The sequence below is a fragment of the Tribolium madens genome, unplaced genomic scaffold (genome assembly GCF_015345945.1).
Source record: "Tribolium madens isolate multiple individuals breed KSU strain unplaced genomic scaffold, Tmad_KSU_1.1 Scaffold_96;HRSCAF=242;Tcas5.2_LG5, whole genome shotgun sequence".
Classification (NCBI taxonomy): Eukaryota; Metazoa; Arthropoda; class Insecta; order Coleoptera; family Tenebrionidae; genus Tribolium; species Tribolium madens.
Window position 1 is genome coordinate 1719499 of NW_025401068.1, and position 27948 is coordinate 1747446.

Consider the following 27948-nt stretch of genomic DNA (forward strand, 5'->3'; position numbering starts at 1 on the left):
AACCTCTAAATTAATAAAGATAAAATCGATTCAATTAAAACTTGAATATTTTTACTTTTGACTTGGTGTAGCCTTCGAAGTCGAACTTCTAACGAGGGAAGCAAAGAGGATTAAACTCAAAATACGAATACAGGTAGCAACTTTCTTATCTTTGCTGAAGTTAATATTAATCTTCTCTACTTTATCTTGGAAAGTCTCATAAGATTAATTACTACTAGAACCTTTGCAATTAAAAATCTAGGCGTTTTTTTGGTGTCTGTCAAATTTTGGTGGTAAAAGGTCAATTTGTCGTTTTTTACCACGTCCACGCTTAGGCCATGTCATTACAAACAAATGTTGGTTTCTGTGTGTTTTCGCCGCCGCCGTGTTTCTTGCAATTCTTCGGCATTGTCGAGCGGGTTTTGATCGTGCGTTACTGACCGGCCCCCATGTTTCGTAGCTTGCAGATTGCTCGCATTCTCCAGACTTGCTGGCGGTCCCACAGGCTAAATAACTTCAATATGAGAGCGCCTGTATGATGTATGCTTTGCATTTTTTATATATTGCTGTACGCCAACAAATGGCCGCTAAAATGCGACTTGCTACCCTAAAGGCCCATCATCGCGAGCATCGATCTCGATGATATTCTCATGCATGCACGCTAGAGGCCTTATTTCACAGAGAAAATTTTCGATTCCAAATTTATTATTAAAAAAGTTGCACGTTTCCAGCAATTTAAAGAGAATAATGGAAAATTAATAATTTGTGTCGAAAATATTATCTTATCTTGAGATTATTAATCAGTTTTTACAAAATAACAATTACAAAATTGATTTCCCTCCTACAAACTAGAGAAATAAAAATTATTTAATTAAGTTTTTACTATAGGTATTCTTCTTTGCAATAATGCCTAGTTAATTTTAAATGTTATACGGATTTCTTTCCTTTCAAAAGCAAGCGCTTTTATCATTTCAGGGATGCACTACAAGAAAGCTTGTATAATGCTTTGATATATTGTAACTAATGCTTACATTCCTAACTGGTCATAATTTAGCAAAGTATTAAGGCCCCACCTGTTGAATTAAAGATGATAAAATTCTTTGGTTAGAAAAAAATCACGTCTAAAATCTATTAAGTATGTATGTACATACAGGATGTCGTTCTTTAAAAATATTTAAAATTTGTACTATAGCAGAATTAAAATTTCTCAAAATTGTTAAATTTTATTATTTCCATTTCAAACATTAATTTATAAAATTTCTTAAAATCCATAAAATTCAGCATTCTTGAAATGTTTTTTTTTAATATGGTCACTTTTATCATATGTTTTTAAAGAGTAATAAATATTGTTTTATTATCTTTTATTTTGTAGAAAAAGTGTTAACAGTTTTCCTTTAAAAACCTGCTTTAAAATACTATAAACATAAATCATAAATAATTAAAATAATACTAAACACAAATTTTACATTATTAAAACCCCAGCAATAGTTTTCAAACACTCAAAAATAAAATTTATCGCTGAATTTCAAATTACTGTTATGTCACCAGGGCTAAATGTGTCATGTTGTTTGTAATTAGAATTTTCAGAAGTAATTTTGAATGCCTGAGGTTGGTTACCCGTTGGATATCTTTTGTTTGTTACCAGAAACCACATAGCGAATATCCCTAAATCCTAGGCAGTAATTTCTTGTTGATAAGACTTTAGCAAATTTATTCATGGTAACTTTGATAAAAAAAGTTGGCAGTTCTGATTTTTGCTTTAATTTGAAAACATAAAATATTTCGAAAACAATGTCATTAAAAGTCAGCAAAAAAAGTCGTCTAAAAAAATTTAGAGACGAAAACACAGAACCGGGGACAAATTTGGTATCGCTAAGAATTTTTGGAAATTCAGAAAATTCTGAAAAAAAAAACGTTGAAATTTAGACGTAATTCAAGCTTTGAGCTCATTTCAATAAATTACACAAAATTTATTGCCATTCTTCATAATACCTGCTTGTATCTTTTGCAAAATACCTTTCTTCTGTATAGACACCATTTCTCATTCAAGATTTTGTAGCAAGAAGCTCGTTTTTGTCCACAACATTGTACTAACTTGCAGTGTGTTTCTATCAATATTATTAACACTGAATTCTGTTTTTAAACATTAGGTAGTGATGTATGTCCTCAGATACTCGATTATAATACTTTAAAAGAACAGACAGGCACACAAAATTCATAAAAGTCAATATTTTAACATAGTTTTTTAACAAAATTTCTAGGGACAAATATAAAAAGCACACAAAAGCTGCACCAATATTTTCACCAAAATGTTGATTTGTGATTTCCGTTAAAAAAATGCTGTAAATGAAGGAATTTTGCTATCAAGAGCCTCTTTCACATTATTTTCCTTTTTGATAATGAATAGACAGGTACTTTTATAGAAAATCGTTTTGAAAATCTTGTTAATTTTCGCTATTAAGGCGGCAGATGCCCAATGAAAAGGTCTCCTTGTATAATAGCGCTCATAAATCTGTTCTAGGCTATTTTCAGGATCAATTTCAATGAACAGGTAATTGATATTTGCATTTTGCATGTTAGATCAAAGGCAAGAAAACAGATATAAAAACTAAAAACGCCGTTAGTTTTTACGATTAAGAGCAGTTTGTACATGATCTACAGTTATTTTCAATTACCTGCATTACACGCTTTAAAACTAGGACAATAGGACAAGAAACTAAACAAAGTCAAAATAAAATTAGCCTATTTTGTGTTTACGCAACGTTGCATAAACGATGTTATTTTTACATTTGTGTGTGTTTTAAATTAGATTCTACGTTTTAATAAAAAGAAAAAACTAGAAATCCAAGTCGTGAAAACATGAAAGCAACTCGCGACGAATTTATCAAAGAAAATTTTTGTTTGCACTACTTTCAAACCTGCGCAAAAAAACGACTAACGAACTTTCTCGTTACGAAAACGAGACGAATTTATTTTATCACGGTATTCGGAGTTTTAGAATAAGAGTCGGGGTTTTAGCGGCTGCTTAACTAAGGTGTGTTAAGTGTTTCCATCAATATTTTACGAGCCCAGACATTCTTTCTCCCCAACAATCGTGAGAATTTTTCAAAAAATTGATTTGCTTCATCTCGTGTGTATAGGGTGTTCCAAGTTTTAGGACCGGCGCAAAAATAAATATTTCTAATTAATTAAAAATAAATTTTGCTAGTGCAAACGATAGAGGATTATACAGGGTGTTCCGTCTAAACCCCACATTAGAACTATTGGGAGTTGGAATAATCGTATTTATTTGAAAATTGGTACATAGCCATAAACCATTAAGACCTCCTAAATGAAAATATTTTCAAGATGGCGGCACTTCCGGTTATACCGGGAGTCGGTCTCAACTTTCTTATTTTAAATGGAAAGGTATATTTTTTAATGTGTTTTTGGATTAATCGGGTTATTTTAAGGAAGTTTTCATCAGCTTTCCCTATACCTAAATTTAGCCGTTTTTGGAATATTTGGAGTTTTTTAAAAAAATTTGGATCTGCACCTTCCACTTTAAAAATCGGTAACTCTGCCATTTTTTAAGATTTTGAATTCGTTTTTTTTTGGCATTTGAAAGAGAAAGCTTAGATCCTTTTTCTGATGTTTTCAAATTTTGAAAAAAAATAACATATCCCACAATTTTAAGGTTACTTTTGTAATAATTCAAATACTCATAACTCAATTTTTTCAAATGCAAAAAAAAAACTTAATTATTATTGATAAGTTCTACCATGCGATCATTATTTAAAGATAACAAGTAAGAAAAAATTATTTTTGTTTATTGAACGACATCATAATTTTGTCACATTCTCCATAAATACAAAATAAATTTATTAAATCTAAATTTGAGTAGCTTTGACTCTCCATATTTTGCCACTATTTGTCAAATAATAAGTCACTGTCGACGTTTATTGAGAAACAATTTTGACATCGGCAGTCTTAACAAAAAGTCACCATAACTTAAAAATCATTAAATTTAGGTATAGGGAATGTTAATACAGATCGATGTAGAATTAAATTCTCTTCCATTTAATAAAATAAAAATTGGGGTATTTCATTTGGAAAAATTGAGTTATGGGTATTTGAATTATTACAAAAGTAACCTTAAAATTTTATGGTTTGTTAATTTTTTTTTTCAAAATTTGAAAACACCGGAAAAAAGATCTAAGCTTTCTCTTTCAAACGCCAAAAAAGGAATTCAAAATTTTGAAAAATAGCAGAGTTACCGATTTTTAAAGTGGAAGGTGCAGATCCAAAAATTTTTGAAAAACTCCAAATATTTCAAAAACGGCTAAATTGAAGTATAGAGAAAGCTGATGAAAACTCCCTTAAAATAACCCGATTAATCCAAAAACGCAGTAAAAAATATACCTTTTCGTTTAAAATAAGAAAGTTGAGACCGACTTCCGGTATAACCGGAAGTGCCGCCATCTTGAAAATATTTTCATTTAGGAGGACTTAATGGTTTATGGCTATGTACCAATTTTCAAACAAATATGATTATTCGAACTCCCAATACTTTTAATGTGGGGTTTAGACGGAACAGCCTGTATAGACTTCAATTTGATGCTTTAATATTGTTCAAAATTTTTAGCGTATATCAGTGAGACCCTAAAAACCAAATTTGGAAAAAAAATTAATTTGAATCTTTTCTACATGATAAAATTCTTGATTTTTTCTAATGGTAACTGTGAAAATTAAATAATGTAAAAGTTGATAGATTTTGAGTAACTAACATCTTAATATTAAAAATTGGGAATTCTGGTAATTTATGGCCAACTTTGCGATGAGGTGCTGCTAATGCATTCACAATAGAGCAAAGGCTTCACAATAGAGCCCGGGTACGTCATAAATGTCATTGAGGACTTTTTCTTTTGTTAAGAAATTCTGGCCTGATCACTAATTACCGTAAACCCCCACATAAATTATTCCAAGTTTCAGATTTTCAATATTAAAATGTCAATTATTCAAAACCTATCAACTTTATTCGTTATTCTACTTTCACGAATACCGCAGAAAAAAATCAAAGAATTTTATCTTGTAGGAACTATTTCAGTTAATTGATTTTTTTTTCTCCAAATTTAATTTTTAAGGTCTCACTGCCATACGCTAAAAATTTTGTACAACATCAAAACATCAAATTAAAGAGTGTTTAATCCTCTATCGTTTACACTATCAAAATTCTTTTTTAATCAATTATTTTTGCGCCGGCCCTAAAACTTGTGACACCCTGTACAATAAACACTATTTGACAGTCACTGACCATTAGGACAGTTATTCACTGACGTGCCTAATTTTATTATTGTGAGCGGTTAGTCATAAATGGAAGCTGCCATTTCCCATCACCATGAATATAATAAATTTCTGCTTGGATTCTTCTGACAATTTGATTTTACTCAAATGTTAAATGTGTATCTACGGTAGACTAAATCGATCAATAAACCTTCAGATGCAACCTTATAATAAAAGAATCCATAATAAACTTAAATTAAAATCCGTTTGCGCTTCAGGGGATTGAAGGCAAATTTCCCAGTCGTGACTTAACTAACTTTAAACATTTTAAGCATCATCTAAATTTAAATTGTAGTTAAGCCCCTTAACGAATCTGGCAGAATTGTCATAAGTTTGAGACAAATTCGCATTTAATTGCCACAAATACGTTGCCAGAACAAAGCTGGAATTTTAAAGTTTATCTAGAATTAATTAATCTCGTTCGTAAAAAAATATTTTAATTATACAATGTGAATCGTGAAAATTTTATCTACCCTTGAGATATTTGTGTAGAATAAAGCACACATTAACATACGTTCCTGCAAATAGCACTCCAGTGAAGTGCTTTATTATTTATTATCGTAGGAAAATTATTTGAGAAATTATTCAAAATATGTAGGTAAAAAGTTCCTCAGGCAATTTTCTCTAGAGGTGATGTAATTATACCGCAGAATTGTTTCAAATAAAAATCTTATGCTGCACTATACTTTTGAATAACGGTGTTGTAACATTTATATCCATAAGTATGGAACTAAACGTTTTTTGTTTAAACTATTTTTTGGCAAAACTAAGTGATGAATAATAGGTATCACTTTAATTTACATTAATTATAATTTTCTGGAGGCAACGCTTGGTTCCATACTTATATTCACCCTGTATATCCATATGTATAGTTATTAAAGCACACAATGATATTTAATTATGCCTCCTCCTAGACATCATTTATTAATAGCTATTTATTATACAAGACGATAAAGAAATTGTTTATCTACGAGTGAAAAGGTTAAGTTTACGAGTGACGAAGTCACGAGTGAACTTTTTTTCACGAGTAGATAAACAATCTTTATCGTCGTGTACAATACTTCGTTTTATTTTGTGATCACCAACCAGAATTTCTTGAATATAAGCAGTAGATAAAAATTACTTTATTTCACTAGACGATAAAAGACTACTTTATCTACTGAGATTAGTTGATAAAATATAACCAGTAGATAAAAATTACTTTATTGCACTAGACGATAAAAAAAATTACTTTATCTACTGAAATTGGTTGATGAAAGCACTCTTTAACATTGAGTACAAAATAAAATAAATATTTGCAATAAATATTACTATTTATATTTAAAATCTCATGTATAACATGATAAAAAGATCAAAAAACCACCAAACAACAAATTTAAAATCTGCATAAAAACTTCGATAAAGACCATCTCTTTTTAATTTTTTTTCGGAATAGAAAAGTGCCAAAAAAACACTCGAATACACCCAAAAAAGGTCACTTTCAAAACTTTTCAAGTTCTTCAGTAAAAATTAACACTCATAAAATAACAACACTCCATAACACATGAAGTACACCACATTTTATCTAAAGAAGGAAAAATTAAAAAGATTTATTAATATTATAATGTTTAATTAATAAATTTGATTGCAATTACTTAAATGTCATGAAGGCCGTCCCTAGGGCAGGTCTCATAAAAGTAAAAATTGCAATTTGTCAGATTGTTCGTAATTTTTCTTTGTGTAATAAAAATTTTCTGATTAAAAAAACTCAGCTGATAACCAAAAGTTAAAATTGTGAACATCTCCATTTCTCGTCTTTTTGACCTTATCTGTAACTTTGTTAAAAGTCTGACTTTTTGAAAATAAACAAAGTACAAGAAAAAGAAACAAAAACCCAAATTCAAAACTTTCAAAAATGAACTGTAAATGAAACCTCATCACTAAGGCTCGGATTATACCAACGAAACTGTAAGTTTTTTGATTAAAATAAGCCGATTAAAAATGCATATCTTGACAACTTCGTGCATATTTTAGAAAATATTGCATATTTGTGCATATTTTTTTCATATCATAAAATTTCGATTAAAATTTCCAGTTCATGTTAAAAATTGGACAGTTTAAAAAAAAGGTCCGATTACAAAATATGTTAAAGAGAAAACAACCGGTAATTCCTAAGCCGGACTCAAAAAATTAGTATCCTGCTGAGTGTTTCCTTTTTAAATTCATTTTATACAGGGTGAATACAAAGTAGGAAAATGAGCTTTTTTTTAATCATTTGCCTCAAGAAAATAATAATTAATATAAATTAAAGTAATATAAAAAATGTGATCGTATTTTGAGAACGAAATTTTGTTTTGTTTTTGAGTTATGCGATTTTTTTGTCAAAATTGCAATTTATGTAAAAAAAAGACTTTTTGAAAAAATTTAATATAAAATAGATAGTTGTAATCCTTAGATCATAACCTTCAAGAAAAAAATGTTTTTTTAGTGGGTTGCCATTTAATTATTTTTTTGGAGAACTCAAAAATTAATAAAAATCGAAAAGATTTATATAAATTACCTTATTTAGAGAAAAATATACTTCTGAAACAAAATTTCAAATCGAATAAATTGTATAAAATAAATGTATGCATAAGAAATCTTGTTTTCGGTAGTTATGATTCTTTCAAAAATATATTTCCAGGGGAAAAAAATAAAATTATACCAAGCATTTTACATAATCTCAATTCTTAGTTTCTGATTTAATAGAAATGTTATTAACACATTTTTTAACGTTCTGAATTCAGTTATTACGGCATTGCAGGTGATTTCCTCTCGCAGATTTACTATAGAGTAGTCATTTTGCATAATGTGTAAAAATAAAAGTAAACAAAGTCGAGTTTCCTGTTTTTAATTAGCTAATATTATGCTACAATAATTGTTTTTCTTTATCCTCACATTGTAAAAAATACATTTTTGCTCTTGTGATGACCTAAATTGATTGATGACACGTTATACAGATTAAATATTTGCCTACATTGTACAGAACTTAAATCAATCAAGAACTTTAACCTTTTGCGTACAAAGCAATAACCTATAAACAAGATAAAATAAACTGAGATAATTATTTTAAACCTCTAAAGTATAAATAATCACATACTGAAATAGCGCAAATTCCTCTCTAAATTACAAGTAGTTGTTTTTAAGGACAATCACACTAAAACTCGAGCAAAACCAATATATGCATTACAACCATAAAAATCAAGGTTCTCCGAGACGAGCACAAAATCCATCTATTCAAACGACCACCAAGAGAGCCAAAAATCCTTTGTAAAATCCACTACAACAAAGAGCCATAGATGTGGTAAAAATTGAATATAGAACAAGAGCTATAAACACTAACTGACACCACATCGGGTTCCAACTACAAATGGTGCTTTCATGTTTCGCTCAAGCAAGATATGCAAATGAACAATGAGTCCTAGTTATGAGGACGGAATAGACAATTGGACGTAAATCTACGAAACGAATTTGTCCTAGTTTACAAGAGCAAATCCGTTTCAGATATTATTACCCAGGTGGTGAATTTGATCATCTATCATAGTTAAGAAATTCTGTCAAGTTTTTGACGTTGACGAAAATGCTCTGTTTTTTTTTGATAAAGCGATGACAAGAAGAAAATTAATCCCGATCACATTGAGACAATAATTTATTAGACGAAGTTAATTGCGACTTGCGAGTTTTATATTACGGCACGTTGCAGTTATGCAATGTAGAAAAACGAAATTATCTCATTTCACTTCGTGCAAATTTAATTTCCGATTACCCTCTCGTCGTTAATGAACGGCCTTGGGAGGTTGTAATTCGGACTCAATAACTGTTATTTTCTGCTTCGGCAATTCACCTTATCATTACGCAACCGAGCTGAATTTTTGCAGTATTTAATTCGAACGAAACCGAGATTAAAACAATATCGAGAAAATCGTTGAACTTTTCTTTTCAGACCCATCAATGTTTTAATTATATCCTGGAATATTGTTTCACGTGAAATATTCATTGAACTGAAACGATTTCGGTAACCTAAAAAAGAATTCTTTGAGCATCAACTTATGTTAAATAAAGACCAATGGAGTGATTCTCATTCACATTCCACAACTTTAATTGTAAGTAAAATTAGAGACAAGACATAAAATTTTTAATGGTATTTGGTAAAAAATACAATTAATATAAGGTTGGCTGCTTATGATTACGCGCTTTAAAGATTTTCCTGTCATATATGAAACGCAGCAAAACGCACCGACAAAGGTTTAACGGTACTTTTTCTCATTATTATTAATTTTATCGAATGTCCTTTGGAGAGAAACAAACGAATACAAATAAACTCAAAGTTGTACAAGTTTAATTTAATTTTGGGCCTCATGTCGGCTCGCTGCTTTGCATAAATTAATATTTACGGTTCTACAGGGGCAAAGAAACTACCTGTAGTATTGAAAATTTTTATCTTTTATTTGACTAAAGAGAAAAAAAGTTAGCGGTAAACTATTTTTTTCCAATTTTGTTGTGAAAAGCAACCATTGTGATATGTCATTTTAGTTGTCAAATGTGTTTAATTTTATCACTAGTTATAAAATATGACATTATTTTATCACTAGTGTTAAAAAGTGTGACATAAAGAAAACAAATAACACTATTTTCATAGCAACGCCACGACCTAGTATGATTTTGGAAAATTATTCACAAATTTTAAATTCGAATTTGATGCCTATGTTATTCACAACCAAATTGGAAAAAATCTTGTATAAAACACGATTCAAAATGGCTATTTTATTAACACGTCTAGTAAAAAACACGCTCATTTTGCAACTTTTTTTTTTAGACATTCTTTTAGTAACATTTTTTAACTTTTTTATCATAGACGATTTTGGTTGAGAAAAACGAAATTTAAAACTTTTATTTCTTAATTTTTTTATTTCTATTAGAATGTATTTTGAAAGAGTTTTTATTTTATGTTTTGATTTCCAAGTGTTACATTTTTCTTAGTATTTATTAGTTCATGTTATTTACCGATTTGTGTTTTTTAACTTTTATATTTTTTATGTTTTTTATATTTTTTTAACTTTTACACTTTTATACTCCAATTTATAGTTTTAGAGACTCCTGTCTCTAAAATATGGTTTTATGTTCCTATTTTGTATAACATGTTTTTGTGTTTGTAATAAAATATGTATTTTTAAACTGCGATGAGGTTGCCGCTTTCTAAAAAAAATTGTAACGACGCCCATGAGTAATAGTATATTAAAACCCAGTTGGGAAATATGAGTTATTTTATTCACAATCAGATTGCGTTTTTGTCATTTGATGGACTCGTAACCTTTGTAATGCTGTATAAATTACTCCCGACCAAGAGATGCAATGACATATTTCCCGACCTCCAAAAGATTAGGAAGCGTATTATTATAGTGATTGGGAATAAAAATTATGTGTAATTGGCGTTCCAGTCTGTGAGTAAAAACACTATTATAAAAGTCTAAAACATGTAAAATATTCAGCAATTTTGTAAATTGTGTATAACATGTGGAAGACGTATGTCCACTTTTCAAACTAATGATACACATTATCACATCATTAAAAAAAGAATTCTAAATTGTACAAGTAGGAGTATCAAACAGTTGAGTACCGAGTAAGGTTTCGAAAGAAGATGCATTTGTATTCTTCACAAATAGTGATTGAGTTCCATTTATGGGAAAACAAGTCTTATTTTAAAAGTGCAAACTGAAAATGATGTAATTGGTAACAATGAAAGTACATACAAGCTATTTAATCCCATGTTTTCAAAATGTTTAAGCGATGTTACTAAACTAACATCCAAGTTACAATTATTGCAAGAATAATTTATAAACAAATAGAGTAATGGCGTTTCTCATTACGAAAAATTAATATTTATATGTTATAGCTGTAAAAATGGCTCTTAAATTGTGACGAATTAATTACAGTCATTTAAGTGTTGATGCGAAATTCCAATTATAACTGTAATTTAGTGCAGACAAAAAAACAGACAAAACTAACGTGTATGGAAATTCCATGCGTTTGAAGGTGAAGGTTGACATTTTACATCCTATTTGAACGTAAGCTCTAATTGACCAGAATTGCAGAAGTTTGTTTATTTAATCCACATACCTACTTATCGTTAATTTTTTTTTAGTAGCAGACATAAACACGTAGTTGAGACCACGCGAATGCCATAATTATTAATACACTACTAGGGATATAACTTATTAATTAATTGATCTAACATGTGAAGATTAATTTAATTTCAAAATGTCAAAATGTTAATTAATAATAATTGGAATGAATTTATTTTAAAATCTTATTATTTTCATTTTTCTTATTACACTATTTATTATTTACTATGACTATACACAGTGCGCCAGAACTCGCACCCCAGAGAAAAATGCCATATAAGGTAAGATACCAGGAACATGAAAAAAATGTTAAAAAAAATATTTATAAAAATTTCGAAGGAATGAGAGTTTAAATTTTGCACTTTGACACTATTTATTTCTGTTGAAAAAATAATTTTCCAAGTTTTTTTTGCTACAGGCTACAGAGGAAACAAGAAAGCTGTATCGTAAATTGTAACTTTTTTCAATGTTATTTGTGTTTTTATTGGCAAAATTTTTGTACTTTTACTAAATAATTTTAAAAAAACATATACAAGGTGACAGATAGAATTTTTTAAACATTTTTTTCCATATTTCTGGTTCCTTATTTCACTTAAAATCTTTCTCTGAGGTGCGAGTTCTGGCGCACCCTGTATTATACAGAGTGTACCACCGATTTGGTAAAATCCTATTAAATGTTAAAATTTTCAAAAAATTATGCAGGAAATTGATAGATACTAGTACTAAACTAAACAAAGTCGACCAATAAAAGTTTACCTTTTAAAAACACTACATTCAAAAATGCCAAGTAACATATGGCGTTTCATTACAAAAACATAAGCAATACAATTGTAACTTATTTTTGGGACACGCTGTATAGTGAAAATGATTTCAGATGATTAACTAGATTAGTATCTATCAATTTCCTATATGTATATACAGGGCGATTCAGATAAGGTATGAACCTGACGATCTGGCAATGCAACCCAAAAAACAAATTTCATTTACGCCTTTGATCTAATTTAAATTAGGATTTGCAAGTTGAATACAAGTTATCATCTTAATATGTCACTCGTAGGGAACGATCATTAGAGCTATTCAGTCTCGTGGAATGATAGAGACAGTCTTTTCGGTGGGAACACAATACAATATGTATGAAAGAATTAAACATTAAAGGTAGGCAAACAGTTTTTTTATAAATCATAAATTGCTTGTCAAAGCACTGTCAGAGCAACATAAGATAACTTGGATTGCAAATGCAAATAATAATTAAAATTAGATCAAGACATAAATGAAATATGTTTTTTGGGTTGCATCGTCAGAACGTCGGGCTCATTATCTTTTCTGAATCACCCTGTATTTTTTCAAATTTTCGCACTTAAAAGTCAATAATGGACTTTACCAATTCACTGGGTATATTATATAGGGTGTATCAAAAAGGTATCACCAAAGAGAAATAAAAATTAACGAATTTTTAGTTATTGGGAATTCTTAAATGTGTAACACCTGCTTGAAGTCCATTGAAAGACCTGGCAATAAATAATAATAAATCTTTAAAAGAACAGCAAAAATAATTTCATTTTACAATTTATAAAATTGCTCTAAGTAAAAATTTACAAAATTTTGACGCTCAACTATGAGAAAACTAATAAAATTATTTTTTAATGAAATAGAAAATCGAGCTTCATGCATCCAACATATGGCAACATTATTACGTTGCCATGTTACCAAAGAAACAAATAGTACTTTATGAATTTGTCATAATTTGACAATTTCTTGAAAATAAAAAAACTAACACTAAAAACTAAGACTAATTTCTAACATAATTTTAGTTTTGAAAAATCAAGTAGGTATGTCTTAGAAATTCTCAAAAAACCTATTTTTTGTAAAGTGCCTTTGTGTGGCAAATACGACAAAAATTTATTAAGAAAAGTTGTTTAGAATCAACATCCAGGCCAGAATACCAAATTTCAAAATCATCGGTCAACTGTAATTTTTAATTTTTTTATGTTTATTAATTCACAAATCACAGTCCATTTATTAAGAATAAAAAAAGTTACATTTAGAATATTAGTACTAAATACATTTTTGACGTTTCTGTTAATAAAAAGGAATTATCTTAAAAAATATGAAAAATCGTAGTTGCCAGATGATTTTGAAATTTATTGATATCGGAGCCTAAATGTTGATTCTGAACAACTTTTCTTAATGTTTTTTGCCATGTATGCCACACTTTTGTATAATATGTTTTATATACAGGGTGCGTCAGAACTCGCGCCCTAGAGAAAAATTTCAAGTAAGATAAGATAATTACGGAAAAAATGTTTAAAAAAATTTATCTGTGAAAAAATTTTGACATTTATTTTTTGACATTTGACATTTCTTTATATCTATTTAAGGATACTGACCATCTTGTATCAGAACTCGCGCCCCAGAGAAAAATGCAATATAAGGTAAGATTCCAGGAACATGGAAAAAATGTTAAAAAAATTTTATCTATGAAAATTTCGAAGTTATGAGGGTTTAAAGTTTGTACTTTGACTCTATTTATTTCTGTTGAAAAAATAACTTTCCAAGTTTATTTGCTATAGGCTATTAAAAGAAGAAATAAGAAAGCTGTATCCCAAATTGTAAGTTTGTTCAATGTTATTTGTGGTTTTTATTGGCAAAATTTTTGTCCTTTTACTAAATAATCGTAAAAAAACATACAAGATCATCAGTATCATTAAATAAAAATAAAAAATATCAAATGTCAAAAAATAAATGTCAAAAATTTTTGACAGATAGAATTTTTTAAACATTTTTTTCATGTTCCTGGCATCTTACCTTACTTGAAAATTTTCTCTGGGGCGCGAGTTCTGGCGCAGCCTGTATGTTTTTTTTACAATTGTTTAGTAAAGGGACAAAAATTTTGCCAATAAAAGTTACAAATAACATTGAACAGAATTACAATTTAGGATATAGGTTCCTTGTTGTTAATAGCCTATAGCAAAAAAACTTGGAAAATTATTTTTCCAACAGAGTTGGAACAGAGACAGAGAGTCAAAGTGCAAACTTTGAACCCTCATATCTTCGAAATTTTAATAGATAAAACTTTTTTAACATTTTTTCCATGTTCCTGGGATCTTACCTTATACAGGGTGTTTCACATAACTTTACGAGGTTTGCGCCTAATATACGCATCCAAATATACAAAAGTCACAGAACACTGGATACAAAAAATACAAATTTAATTATTTAATTTTTGGAAACTCATGACAGTAGTTGTCAAACTAATCATTGTTTCATTAATAGTCATAAACTGCAGTTTTTCAGAAACAATTATCATTTATTCTATCAAGAGACGGCATGAATATGATTGTAGTTTATCTATCTTAATCACTAACTAACTAAAAACGTTGTAATTTTTTAAAGGGTGAACAAACTAGAGAAGATTATTCAATTTTTCAAAATTTGTAATCGAGTTCGTATCGGAATATATATTATTGATTGCATCTTACAGGCGCAGGCCTCGTAAAATTACGTGAAACACCCTGTATAATGTTTTTTTTTTTTCAAAAAATTATGTTAGAAATTGGTTTTCAACCAAGCAGGGCCGAATCCCAAAAAATAAAAATTTAAAATTTTTGATCTTTTACAAGAGTCGTTTCACTTATCCGGGGAGAGCTTTTTAAATCTGTTTAAACTTCAAAGTATTTGAATTAATTTAAAATTCCGAATTTCCCAAAAATTACATTCGTTAAACTTTTTGTTTTATTAATTTCAGGATCGATATGTTTGATTTTTTGTTCAAATAGTTACGGAAAAGTAAACATCACATGCTAATAGAAATGTAATTTAAAAATTAGTCTCTAAACTGTCTTGAAAATTGCTGTAATTAATAGTAATAATAGATATCAGTTTTGACAGTTATAACACATGCAGACTGCTATGATGCAGTAAATTTTCTTTACAAGTGATAGATAATAAAAAGTGCAGCAGGTGCAAACATAAACGTGTTTGTAAAAATGTCAGTAGCAGGGATATAATTGCTACAATTATTATTATTGGTTATATGATATATCTATATTAAAAAATTTAATAAACATTCTATATAAAACCTTTGACGTCAATTTCACTGTTATAAGCATTCTATTTTGGTGTTTTGGGGTTTTGGCACAATTAACATTTATTAATTATGTCTACACCTCTTGGGCTGCAATATCGAAAATATCACTACAGGAACTTGAACTTAAAACGTTTTAAAAATATTTTGGATATAAATAAATTAACAAAAATTAATTCTGAAAAATACACGAAATAAATTTTGTTATAATTTAGAAAGTTGGGACCCAAACGACAGTGGTCAAAACATCTGAGAAAGAACTTTTTTCTGTAAAACTTACCTCTTCTTTGAGTGTGATATTTCAGGCACTGTTTTTGATATCGTAATTTCCTAATAATATAAAGAAATTTGAAATGAAATTAACACCCGCGGTTATTTAAATGTATTGTTATGTTTATAGTAAAACATCAGAATGCGTACACTTCCACCGCCATCTCTGTCACAACTGTTTTGTTTAGAACTACTGTACGACTAGCGCACCAACAGTACTGGCGCACTGACGATGACGGGTTCTGTGGTAGAAGAGATTTTCGCTCAATCAATATAAAGAAGCGGGAGATTTAAAAATGTTTATAGACAAGTAGGTTAAAATGGTTACGGAAGATTTTATTTCCTCTTTTTTATTTATTTTTTTATTTACTCTTTCTAATGAAAGCCATGCAATTTTTCTATTATGATATCATCCTTTCCAAAAAAAAATAATAACTAGACAAAAATGCGTCAAATTAAAAAACATCTATGTACTTTCTACTTTAATAGTCCATAGTTCTATGGCAAACAAAATATAACAGTTTTTTATTTTTTTTTACTACACTAACATTCAATCATTCATTTACAGGGTGTTTCACACAATTTTACGAGGCTTGCGCCTAATGTACGCACCCAAATATACAAAAGGCACAAAACACTAGATTCAAAAAATACACATTTAATTATTTAATTTCTGGAAACCTATGACAGTTGTCAAACTAATCACTGTGTCATTAATAGTCATAAACTGTAGATTTTCAGAAACAATTATTATTTGTTCTATCAAGAGACGTCATGAATATGATTGTAGTTTATCTATCTTAATCACTAACTAACTCAAAATGTTGTAATTTTTGAAAGGGTGAACAAACTAGAGAAGATTATCCAATTTTTCAAAATTTGTAATCGAGTTCGTATTGGAATATGTATTATTGATTGCATCTTACAGGCGCAGACCTCGTTAAAATACGTGAAACACCCTGTATTTTGTTCCAAGACCAAGAGCCATATTGTCTCTCCTTCCTCTACACATCATTTTAAACGTTGCAAAAAGTTCATTTCTTCAAGTTTCTGAAGTTTTTTGCGAGAAAAAATTTTGTTTAAGAACCAAAAATTGTTAAACCAATTTGAAATAAAAGATTTAATGATGGAAAATCGTTCTGCAGTTTAAGCTGCAACATACAGAACACAATTAGATATGTACTATCACAAATTGAAACACAAGAATTATCTGAAAAATTAATGAAACATACTTTCAACTTTATTTTACCGTTTTATAATTAATTTATAAGTTTGTTCTACAACTAACTAAAAAAATAAATAGCACTAACATAATAAAAACTATACTGTTGAAAATTTATTTATTTTCTTCGTCATACGTTGGCGCTTCACCGGATTCACTGCTAGAGAACACAATGCTGTAAAGTATAGCAGCCACAAGGGCACCTGTTAATTGACCAACCCAGTATGCCTAAAAATAATGTATTAAATTAAAAAATATTTAGTTATCCCGTATTGTAGAAATTAGTCGGTCAAGACCCTTTTTCCTTACCAAGATTTAAATATGAAAATATTAATGATTTTTTGATTTAGGAATACATACATAATTAATTCGTTTCGGCCGTCCCACCAAACTCATAAAATTGCAATTTTGTTAATGAATGCAGTGGGATGATAAAAGAAAACATCTCTGTGATTTTATTTTCAAAGCAATAAGCTATAAAAATATTGCAAACATAAATAAATACATAATAATTAAAACAAATCAGAGAGAGCTAAGAGTAAAAGTGTAAATAATCAAAAGGTTGTAAAAACCGAGAAATATTTTTTTATAGTAAGTATTAATTTTTTAACGTTTTATTTTTTATTTCCAAAATGATTTTACATTTTAGTCAGGAAAACTTCTGTAAAATGTTCATAAACAATTAACAGTTTGATTCAAAGTGATGATAAGTGAGTTTCCGAGTAAAATTTTTCCGGAAACATTTAAGAAAACCGTTTGCCAATAATCGAATATTTAAGGGTTAACTACAGGGTGCGCCAGAACTCGCGCCCCTGAGAAAAATGCCATATATAAGGTAAGATACCAGGAACATAGAAAAAATGTTAAAAAAATTTTATCTATAAAAATTTCCAAGTTATGAGGGTTTAAAGTTTGCACTTTGACTCTATTTATTTCTGTTGGAAAAATAATTTTCCAAGTTTTTTGCTGTAGGCTATTAAAAGAGGAAACAAGGAAGCTGTATCCTAAATTGGAACTCTGTTCAATGGTATTTGTGGCTTTTATTGGCAAAATTGCCCTTTACTAAATAATTTACTAAAAAAACATATACAATATGATCAGTATCATTAAATCGATATAAAAAAATATCAAATATCAAAAAATAAATGTTAAAATTTTATGACAGATAGAATTTTTTAAACATTTTTTTCATGTTCCTGGTATCTTACCTTACTTGAAAATTTTCTCTGGGGCGCGAGTTCTGGCGCATCCCGTATTATTAAAAAATTTGCAATATTATTTTAATAAACTTTTGAATTTTGTTATTGATAGAAAATACACATACTTACCCAAAATATAATGTATAAGTTATAATACATAAAAATAATCAATTTTAAATTTAAAATTTAATGTAAACGTAATTTTTTAGCTTTTATTAATACTTAGTATATACAGCCATTATTACAGGCTAGAGCAAAAGAAGTTGCCTACCTATTGATTGTTAATTTTGTTGTAGCTTTCTTCTTTATAGTGTCATATTCTCATATTATTATTGTAGTGAGAATTACGGGTTTTAACTCATGTTTTGACTTAATAAATTGGTTTTCATTGGTTCTGTTTATTTTAAAATGTATTTTTCAAACAGTACGTTTTTTTTTAGAAAAATATTTTTAATAAGTTTTTTTTTCATAGTGCTTCTGAAAAATCCAAAAATTGTATAAAAGTTAATACTTTTTTAAAAGATTTAGTTATTAATCCTTTTGTTTCCGTAGACTTTATTACAAAGAGCTTGCGATGTGCTACAATTTATTTATCACATGGCCAGTTATTATTATTCTTTATTTCAGTTGGTCTTTTAGAGTGGCACTGTGCAAAAAATATCGGATACAACACGTTTAGAGAGTCTCTTTTTTTACTCATTTGCTTAATTAACTCGGATTACGCCTTAGTTAATCAAACTGCAAATTCATAAAAAAAGTATGACTTTCTAAACTAGTTGTACAAATTAATATCTACTTATTCACTACCTTTTAAGGTACTGTCTTTGTTATATTAACAACAACATTTGTGTTAAATCAAAATCAATTATTGACAAAAATTAGTGTTAAAGTTAAAAAATGTTAAAATGTGAACTGAATTTTTTGTTGTTTTTTGAAATCAATTAATGTGGAAACCGTTTTAAAAATTGAAAGGAGAAAATTTTTCTATAAGTTTTAATAAAGTTTAAACGTTTTGGAGTTTTTGGCCGTCTTGTATAATTAAGAAAGAGAGAAAACGTTTTTCCAAATTGTTTATATTGACTATTTCAATACTTTAAACAATTTGGGCCAGCATTTTCTCTTTTTCTTAATCAAAACAACCCCCAAATAAGGAGAATATACAAAATCAGTCTTGTAAGGTCTTGTTTTCTCTTGTCTTGTCTTTGACGAAGTAAGAATAAGACTTTTGTTCAACATTTTGTGCACTAGAATTCTTGTATAATTAGACAAGAAGTCAAATTAATAATAATAATTACAGGCGCCTCATTCTAAAAGGGGCGACGAGACTATATCACAAACATTAAAATTTAATTTACCTACTTATTCTTACTTCATTAAACATTTACACAAGACAGCCATGAAACCATGAAAACCATGAAACTTTTTTTATCGAAAATTTTCAACTTTTCAGAGAACAGTTTACATTACACATGTATACAAAGTAATTCATCTCAGTTCCGGTCTTCTGCAGCTCAGTTATTACTTATTATTTAAGTGGGAATTTTGATGTTTTGTAGACTTTATTTATATTCTAGAGTGCATTTTAAGAAAATATTTTTTATTGTACAGAATAGCTTAAAAATAAGTTACAATACAAACTTATGTTTTTTTTAAATGAAACACAATATGGTTCTTGGCATTTTTGAATGCAGCTTTTAATTTCAATGTTTTTCTTCTATTAGTCGATTTTGCTTACTTATTGAAATAAGTTGTCCTTTTTTTAAAAATTTATTAAACACAAAGTTAAGACATCTGGAAAAAAATTTTTTACCACTGTAAAGAGGAACTTTACGAACTTTAAGACTATAACATTTTTTTTTAATGTCGAAGTTTGTTAAAAGTTAAATAACTTAAAAAATTTAAGTGGAATACCCTATTTTTTATTTTGGCATTGAAACCTTAAAAATCAAATTTGGAGAAAAAATTTAAATTAACTGGAATATTTTCTACATCATAAAATTGTTTGATTTTTTTCTGTGGTATTTGTAAAAATAGAATAATAAAAAATATGGAAATACTGAAACTTGGGACAAATTCACAACTTTCAATATTAAAATGTTAATTACTCCAAATCGAGCTCAAAATCTATTAACTTTTACATTATCCAATTTTTATAGATCAGAAAAAATCAAGGAATTTCATGATGTAGAAAAGATTCCAATTGATTAAAAAAAATCTTGAAATTTGGTTTTCAGGATCTCACTGACGTACGCTAAAAATTTTGAACAATATCAAAGCATCAAATTGAAGTCTACATAATCCTCTATCGTTTGCGTTAGAATTTTTTTAATCAACTAGAGATCACTTCCTTATTAGTTTTCGGGTTGGGAGGTGGCCATAAACTGTCACATTACATATCAACTGATAAGGAAGTGACCACTTCTCAACCTGAACTGCATATTTCAAATCAATTGTTAAATGAAGTTGAAATGTGATATTTTCCAACTTTTTACATGTAAATTATTTAATTTGATTATAACTTTATGATTGTGAATAGGTGAATTAATAATTTTGCTGTTCTGATAAAAAAAAATTGAAAGTGTTATACCTAGGTATCGTTAAAAAATTGTGCAAAGGTGTTTTTAATCTTCTTAGGTAAACCATCTTTGTATGGATGCGAATAAACTTAGTATGAGACGATAGGTACATTGTTTCCATAGAAGGTATGCTATGAGCTATATTAATCACTCCTTTACATTACTTTGGAAATAAAAAATACAGGCTGATTCAAAAATGTCGGACCAATTCTCGAATGGTGATATGAGACTTTCAGCTAAGCATAAAAATGAATGCAGATTTTTGTTTGAGAAAAAAAACAAAACTGTCAATTTTCATATTATCATGTAGGCATCTTAGATATTTGTTTCCGATGTTGTTAAATTTAATTTATTGTTGAATTTGCTACTTTGTTAAATGTTTTTTACACCATAACACACAAATTGGTGATTTTTTCAACAGGTATCTGTTCAGTCTTACAAGATCTGTCGTTTCCGCTAACTAAATTCAAGATTACAGAATCGGAACATCCAAAAACTTAATCCAAAATTTAATCTTTGTTAGCTACATCTAGTGAAAAAAGACTCAAATAATTTTATGTTATGGGAACTTTTAACTCAGTTGGATGCCCTTTATCGACCCCCCCCCCCTTTATTTTGAATCATCCTGTATATCCTCATCAAAACGTAGACTTTTTTTAAATTGTGCAAACCTCTAACTGACTTACCCAGTGCGAAACCCAATAATTATTCAAAATAGCAGGAGCAAGTGTTCTCGCAGGATTAATATGACCCCCTGTGTACGGCCCCTGCAAATTTTCTCAAATATAACCCCTTTTAGCCCCATTTTTGTGTATACCGCAGCAATAGCAATGCCTGTCACAGCTAGACCAACTCGAAGCGCTGTAGAGTCAGTCTTGGTTTTATTTTTAGCATCCCAGACAGCACAAATTATCATGACTAGGATGAAACTCATCAAAAGCTCCATAACAAGACCATTTTCATCTCTGATATGCATAACACCAGAGCAAACACCAGCAGAGTCGGAGGCTGCTTTTTCCGAAGTACTTAGTGCTAACACATGCACGTATTTAACAGGTATCAACAGCTAAGAATATGTAAAGTGTGCAATTTGCTAAAACGACGTAATTTTATCATACTTTCAAAAGTCCAAAGCCACCAAGTGCTCCCAGAAATTGGCCCAAAAAGAAAAACAACGAATCTACAATTGGGACATATCCCACAATTATGCCAGCTAGAGTTAAGAGAGGATTAACATGCCCCCCTGAAATGTGCCCAAAACACTGATAATCAGGTTAGTTTTCGTGCATTATTTAGTGACAATTTCTACCTGAATGGCAATCATGATGGCTAAACCAAAAGCAAAAGAACCGTGCAATAAATCGTCTATTCCTTTGACTCCAATCCCCGATGGAAATCTGTAAGTGCATCCCAAACACCCTATAAATAATAAAATTGCAGTTCCGAAAAATTCAGCAAGGGCAATTGTGATTTTGTCCACAACAGAAGAATTCCCTGAGACTCGTATTTTTTCCCCTAAAACATGTTCTTACAAATAAGATGGACCTTTTAAATTTCTTACAAAATTTCAAATGCATTTTTGGACAGAAAAGAAGGTAAAACCTGTTGTAACATGAGTTTTTGACAGATAGGTGAAGTTACTGACATTTGTGGAGGATGATTTGATTAAAAAAAAATGTGGTGAAGAGCCACGAAAAATTCTAGATTCTTCTAATTAGACTGAAACAAAATGCTTACTTATATAGAATCAGTAAGAGAAAGTAAAGAAAAGTGAAAGAGGACCCATAAAAATTACGTCAATACATAATTTATTTATTTTTTTACACGTAAAAACATTTTGCTAAATTAATAAACTATTGAAATGTTCATGAAGTCTTGGAATCTTTGCTGTAAAGAATACTGTAAAGTAACGAAGCCAGAAGACATCCAGTTAAAGGTCCAACCCAAAAAATCTGTAAATTGTGGAAGAATATATTTTGTACTAAATATACCGGGTGTTTAGGAAAAAAAACGTTGAAAGATTTTGCAAGCTGGTTCTCCAAAATGAAAAGCAAGATAATAAAATAAGAAGAAAAGGGTGGAAGCACTGAAGTCAATCTTAAAATTTTGCTTTGGAAGAAGTTTTTAGAAATTTTTTTCAGATTCGAATTTATTCGCTAATTTTCTTCAAAAAATGTCTTATGTTATTTGTGTACGACGTGTGACGTACCGTTTAAAAAAAAACATTTTTTTCCTCAACCGTGCACCGACCGTAATTTGGAAAAGTGGATTTTTTCATATAAAGTCGATTTATCACTTTAGTGTCCTTATGAAGCACTTCCAGACATGAGTACATAGGAACTTTTTTCTTATTTTGGCCTAGGAAACCATCCCCCAAAATCTTCCAACCCGGTACAACTAAGTATACAGGATGTTCCATTTTTATTGTTACAAATTTAACCATATAATAGAATATTCAATTATAGGATAAAAGTTTCCTATAAACATACATACAGGGTGTTTACAGTCTTGGAGTTGAAATTTGACCTAGTAATAGAAGAGTACAGAAATACTGTAATCGAGGACAAAACACAAAACTCACACAATAGTTATTATCAAGAATGTTATTTAACTCCAAAATATTGGTACACGGTTTGAGGGTCACTGGAATTATTTCCTTGTTTAGATAAAATTGTATTTTTGCAACAGATTAAAAAATCGTATCCATGACAATGAAGGAGAAAAGTCACTTCATAGTTGTGACACTGTCATCATTTGATTTGCTTTTGCTTTAGTTCTTATCAAAATTCGAAGATCTTCTGTTCAATCTCTTTCAGCGAATGGTTTCCAATAGGTTTGATTCGTTTTTCTTAATTTTGCTCCAAATTTATGAACATGTATGGCAAAATATTAAAATAATAAATTGGTTGTCGTGATTATGATTTACGGTGAAACACAAGGTAATCATACTAATGGCCATTGTTGCAGCCGAAGCTGCAGTTCTCAAACAAATAGTGTAAAATCAATAATTTCCTTTAATAACGTGAATTTTTGTTTTATATAGCGTATTAGTTTTCTTTTACCGTGAATATCATCTCATTTAAATTTCAACCTCATCCCCGTAAACACCCTGTATATCGAAAAATTTAATATAATGCTGAAAGGGGTGCATCTTTTAATGGATTTTTTCCAATATTTCAGAAACCATCCTGGATAAAATTACAAAATTTGCTACAATTGTTAACCTTCATACACTCAAATGAATTCAAAAAACTGGGGGGTATAGGTTAAAAAAATACCGTAACTATTTTGGCGGTAGGTTTTTGCCACTTTCAGCCACAAAATTCTAAATTTCATAGTTTTTCACAAAAAAGAGGTCTCTTGCGTTTTTTTGATAAAACCTACCGTTTTTAAGTAAAATCAGTTTCCTTGTCTATAAAGAGGATACAAAGTAAAAATTAAATTTGTTTCACCGTTTAAGAAACCCGTGATTAAAAATTTCGACAACTGATCTTTAAATAAATAAAACCCCATTAAAAACGCATCTCTTTCAAGGGGTGTAGCTCACTTACGAAACATGTTTTGATACATGTTCATAGAAAACTTTTGTCTTAAAATTGAATATTCTATCACCTGTTTAAGTTTGTAACAATAAAAACGGAACACCCCGTATGTCCCCGCATTGAGTTTAAAATTGTTATCTTTGATTTTATGTTAAAACTTTAAAGGAATCATATTTTTTGCTTAACATGATAGGAGCAAATCTGTAATTATTTATTATTCTGATTCAGTAGGAAGAAAAGTTATTTTTTTTCTTGATTTTGGACTTAATAATAATTTTTCTCTGCTTCTTAAATCTCATCACATTGGCGGTTTTATTTTTTTGACAACGATGTCACTCTGAAAATTAATTAATTGATTGAATAAGGATTGTTCTTGCTAAAAATGACTTTGCATTTTGTATCTTAAATCTGTTTTTTTTTTAAGTTTCCATTTATTAAAGTTATGTTCTTATTTAACTTGCGTAAACTTATTAGTGACATCGTTGTCAAAAAAATAAAACCGCCAAAGTGATGGGATTTAAAACGCAGAGAAATATAATTATACAGGGTGTTCCGTTTTTGTTGTTACAAAATTTGAACAGAAGATAAAATATTCAATTTTAAGACAAAAGTTTCCTATGAACATGTATCGAAAGATGTTACGCACGAGAGCAACACCCCCTAAAAGGAGTGCGTTTTTTAAAGAGTTTTTCCAAATCTCAAAATGGATTAAAATTACAAAATCTGGTACAGCTGATAACTTTTATATGTACACCTAAACAAATTCCAAGATCAAATGTCGAAACGTTTGTCTTAAAACTGAATATTCTATTATCAATTTAAATTTGTAACAATTAAAACAAAACACCCTGTAGGTAAGTGCAAAATCAAGAAAAAAATGAACTTTTCTTTCACTGAGTCAGAATAATAAAGTTTTAATTGTAGATTTGTTCATTTTAGGTGAAGCAAAAAATGTTTTTTCTTTTCAGTTTTGATGTAAAATCAAAGAAAAATTTTTTCCTCTTGTAAACTTAATCCGGAGACTTACTGTAGAATAAAAGTATATTAAAGTAAAAAACATAACCCACATATTTATAATACAAATTTTAAAATTAGTACTAACCCAGTGGTAATCCCAATATCCATTTAGAACTGCGGGTCCTAATGTTCTTGCTGGATTCATATGGGCTGCAGTATATGGACCCTGGAAATCAAGAATTTAGAATTAATTATTAGAACTGTTAATAATTTTGAAATTTCATTTTTTATTTCTTGTTTTTTTTCCTACTTGTAGACTTTTTTACGTATTAAAAATAAAACAGAATAGTTTGAATCCAGATTTTAAAACAAAAAGAAAAAAATGAGAATTTCGCTTTTACAGAAAATTATCACTTGTCAACCCTTGATAATTTTTTTATAAATAGTGCTAATTGATATAAAAAAATAAACTCACTGCAGCAATTACGATCGATGCGACCCCAAATCCAAATTTCATAGAAACGCTTTCTGAATTATTTTCGTTTCTCTCATCCCAAACTGAACAAGCAATTGTTACCAAAATAAAGGAAATCAAAACTTCTACAAATAATCCTTGCAGTGGTGTCAAGTCCGAATTTAGTCCTACTGCACAAATCCCTGCTTGCTTTGCTCCGGGAACATTTCCAAAAATATAATCATCTAGGAGCAGCAACTAGAAACAAAAAATTACATCCTTAAATTTCGTCAAAAAAAACAACTCACTCTGACAAGACCAAAACCAGCAAATGATCCCAAAAATTGCCCAATTAAGTAAACTGGAACTTCAATAAGAGGAAGTACTCCAACAATAAATGCGCCGAGGGTTATGATGGGGTTTATATGGCATCCCGAAATGTGGCCAAAACACTGAAAATTTAAATTAATTTTCCTTCTTAAAGATTTTCTATCACTTGTATGGCCATTAAAATGGAAAAGCCAAATGCAATCCCACTCTGGAATAAGGGTCTTGGTATTGCTGGACTTGAGGCATAATGTGCACATCCTAGGCAGCCCACAAACATCAAAATGGCAGTACCAAAAAATTCGGCGAGGCCTAGGGTCAGTCTGTCTAAAGCCGTTAAGTCATCTTTAATCTTAAATTTTTGCCCTAGGAAAACAAGTATAGATCATGGAAATCCGTATTTTAAATAAACCATTACAAAATTTAAAATTCATTTCAGTCTATTGAAGAAGATTGCTAAAAGTTGTGGTTTTAGAGTTTAAATTTAAATAATTGTCAATATTGTCAGTGTCAAACTATGGCGTCAGAGTTTTAAACAATTTTGACAAAAATCTTCTATAATGACCATTTTGTGTAACTGAAAACAGTTGTGTAAAACGCAATTGTGTGACACTGTTCTTTTGGCGACATTTTATGCAATATTTTGGCCATCACGAGCCAAACCGGCGTTTTTAAGTGAGAATTTGTTACAGTTCAACGTATTTTACCGAAACTAATGCATTTTAAGCTATTTTGGAGCAATTTGGGTATACGGCATAAGTCAAATTGTATAAAAAACGCGTCTTGCTATTTCTCATTGTGATACTGTGCATTTGTAACACAATGAGACTATTTTTAACACTGTTTTTTTTTAATATACTATTTTGACTATTTTTATTGAAATTATATGCATTATTTGCATATTTACTATAATATTAATATTTATCAGCATTTTTTATAATATAGAGTTTTTATTTATTTATAAATTCATTTACACTTTTTATAACCAACGGTACAAGAAAAAAATGCTTGAAGTCTTTTCTAGCAACTTTTTGAAAGTTGATTTAAACTACATTTTTCTTTTCAAAGACAAAATCTATAATTAATTAATTTAATTATTTAAATAGATGTCTTAACTAAGTAGTACGTTAATATTTTCTTAATAAAAACCATTTTAATTATATCTGATATTTTCAGTAAAATGTATACAGGTGCGCCAGAACTCGCGCCCAAGAAAAATATGCCATATAAGGTAAGATACCAGGAACATGGAAAAAATGTAAAAAAAAATATCTATAAAAAATTCGAAGTTATGAGGGTTTAAAGTTTACACTTTGACTTTATTTATTTCTGTTGGAAAAATGTTTTGCCAAGTTTTTTGCTATAGGCTATTAAAAGAGGAAACAAGGAAGTTGTATCCTAAATTGTAACTCTGTTCAATGTTATTTGTGGTTTTCATTGGCAAAATTTTTGATCCTTTACTAAATAATTGTAAAAAAACATATACAAGAGATGATGAGTATCATACTAATGAGTATCATTAAATATATATATAAAAAATGTCAAATGTCAAAAAATAAATGTCAAAATTTTTTGACATAGAATTTTTTAAATATTTTTTTCATGTTCCTAGTATCTACCTTATTTGAAAATCTTCTCTGGGGCGCGAGTTCTGGCGCACCCTGTATAGGTATTTATTTATTTGTCTAAACTAGCGTCTATTTTGTAGGATTTTAGCATTTACTATTTCATATCGAAAAATTCACAATTTAGTTTTAAAAATTCTTCAGTACATATTATTTGTATCAAATTACAGTTTAATTACACGTTTTCTTTAAAAAAAAATGTTTTTTTTTACAAATTTTAAAAAGAAAAATTAATAATTTTGCCAAAAAAC

At 29.1% G+C, this 27948-nt stretch overlaps 3 protein-coding genes across 4 annotated transcripts in view; all 3 read right to left on the bottom strand.

Moving 5' to 3' along the window:
* LOC123013911 (alpha-mannosidase 2) overlaps positions 1-16016 on the bottom strand; it is a 48678-nt gene extending 32662 nt beyond the window's left edge. For both annotated transcript variants that reach the window (XM_044412775.1, XM_044412776.1), the window contains exon 1: positions 15806-16016. The gene's annotated coding sequence lies outside the window, so the exon portion shown is untranslated. The remainder of the gene's footprint in view (positions 1-15805) is intronic.
* Positions 16017-17060: 1044 nt separating this feature from the next.
* LOC123012493 (aquaporin AQPcic-like) lies at positions 17061-22441 on the bottom strand. Its single transcript, XM_044410452.1, has 6 exons — positions 22354-22441; positions 22102-22307; positions 21911-22054; positions 21610-21858; positions 21479-21559; positions 17061-17245 (listed from the first exon to the last, which is right to left on the bottom strand). Exons 1-6 carry the CDS (start codon positions 22367-22369, stop codon positions 17132-17134), a joined length of 810 nt encoding a protein of 269 aa, XP_044266387.1. The 5' UTR covers positions 22370-22441; the 3' UTR covers positions 17061-17131.
* A 154-nt stretch (positions 22442-22595) lies between these two features.
* LOC123012496 (aquaporin-like) lies at positions 22596-26754 on the bottom strand. Its single transcript, XM_044410456.1, has 6 exons — positions 26491-26754; positions 26242-26438; positions 26054-26197; positions 25767-26003; positions 25437-25517; positions 22596-22744 (listed from the first exon to the last, which is right to left on the bottom strand). Exons 1-6 carry the CDS (start codon positions 26504-26506, stop codon positions 22658-22660), a joined length of 762 nt encoding a protein of 253 aa, XP_044266391.1. The 5' UTR covers positions 26507-26754; the 3' UTR covers positions 22596-22657.
* Between the last annotated feature and the right edge of the window lie 1194 nt (positions 26755-27948).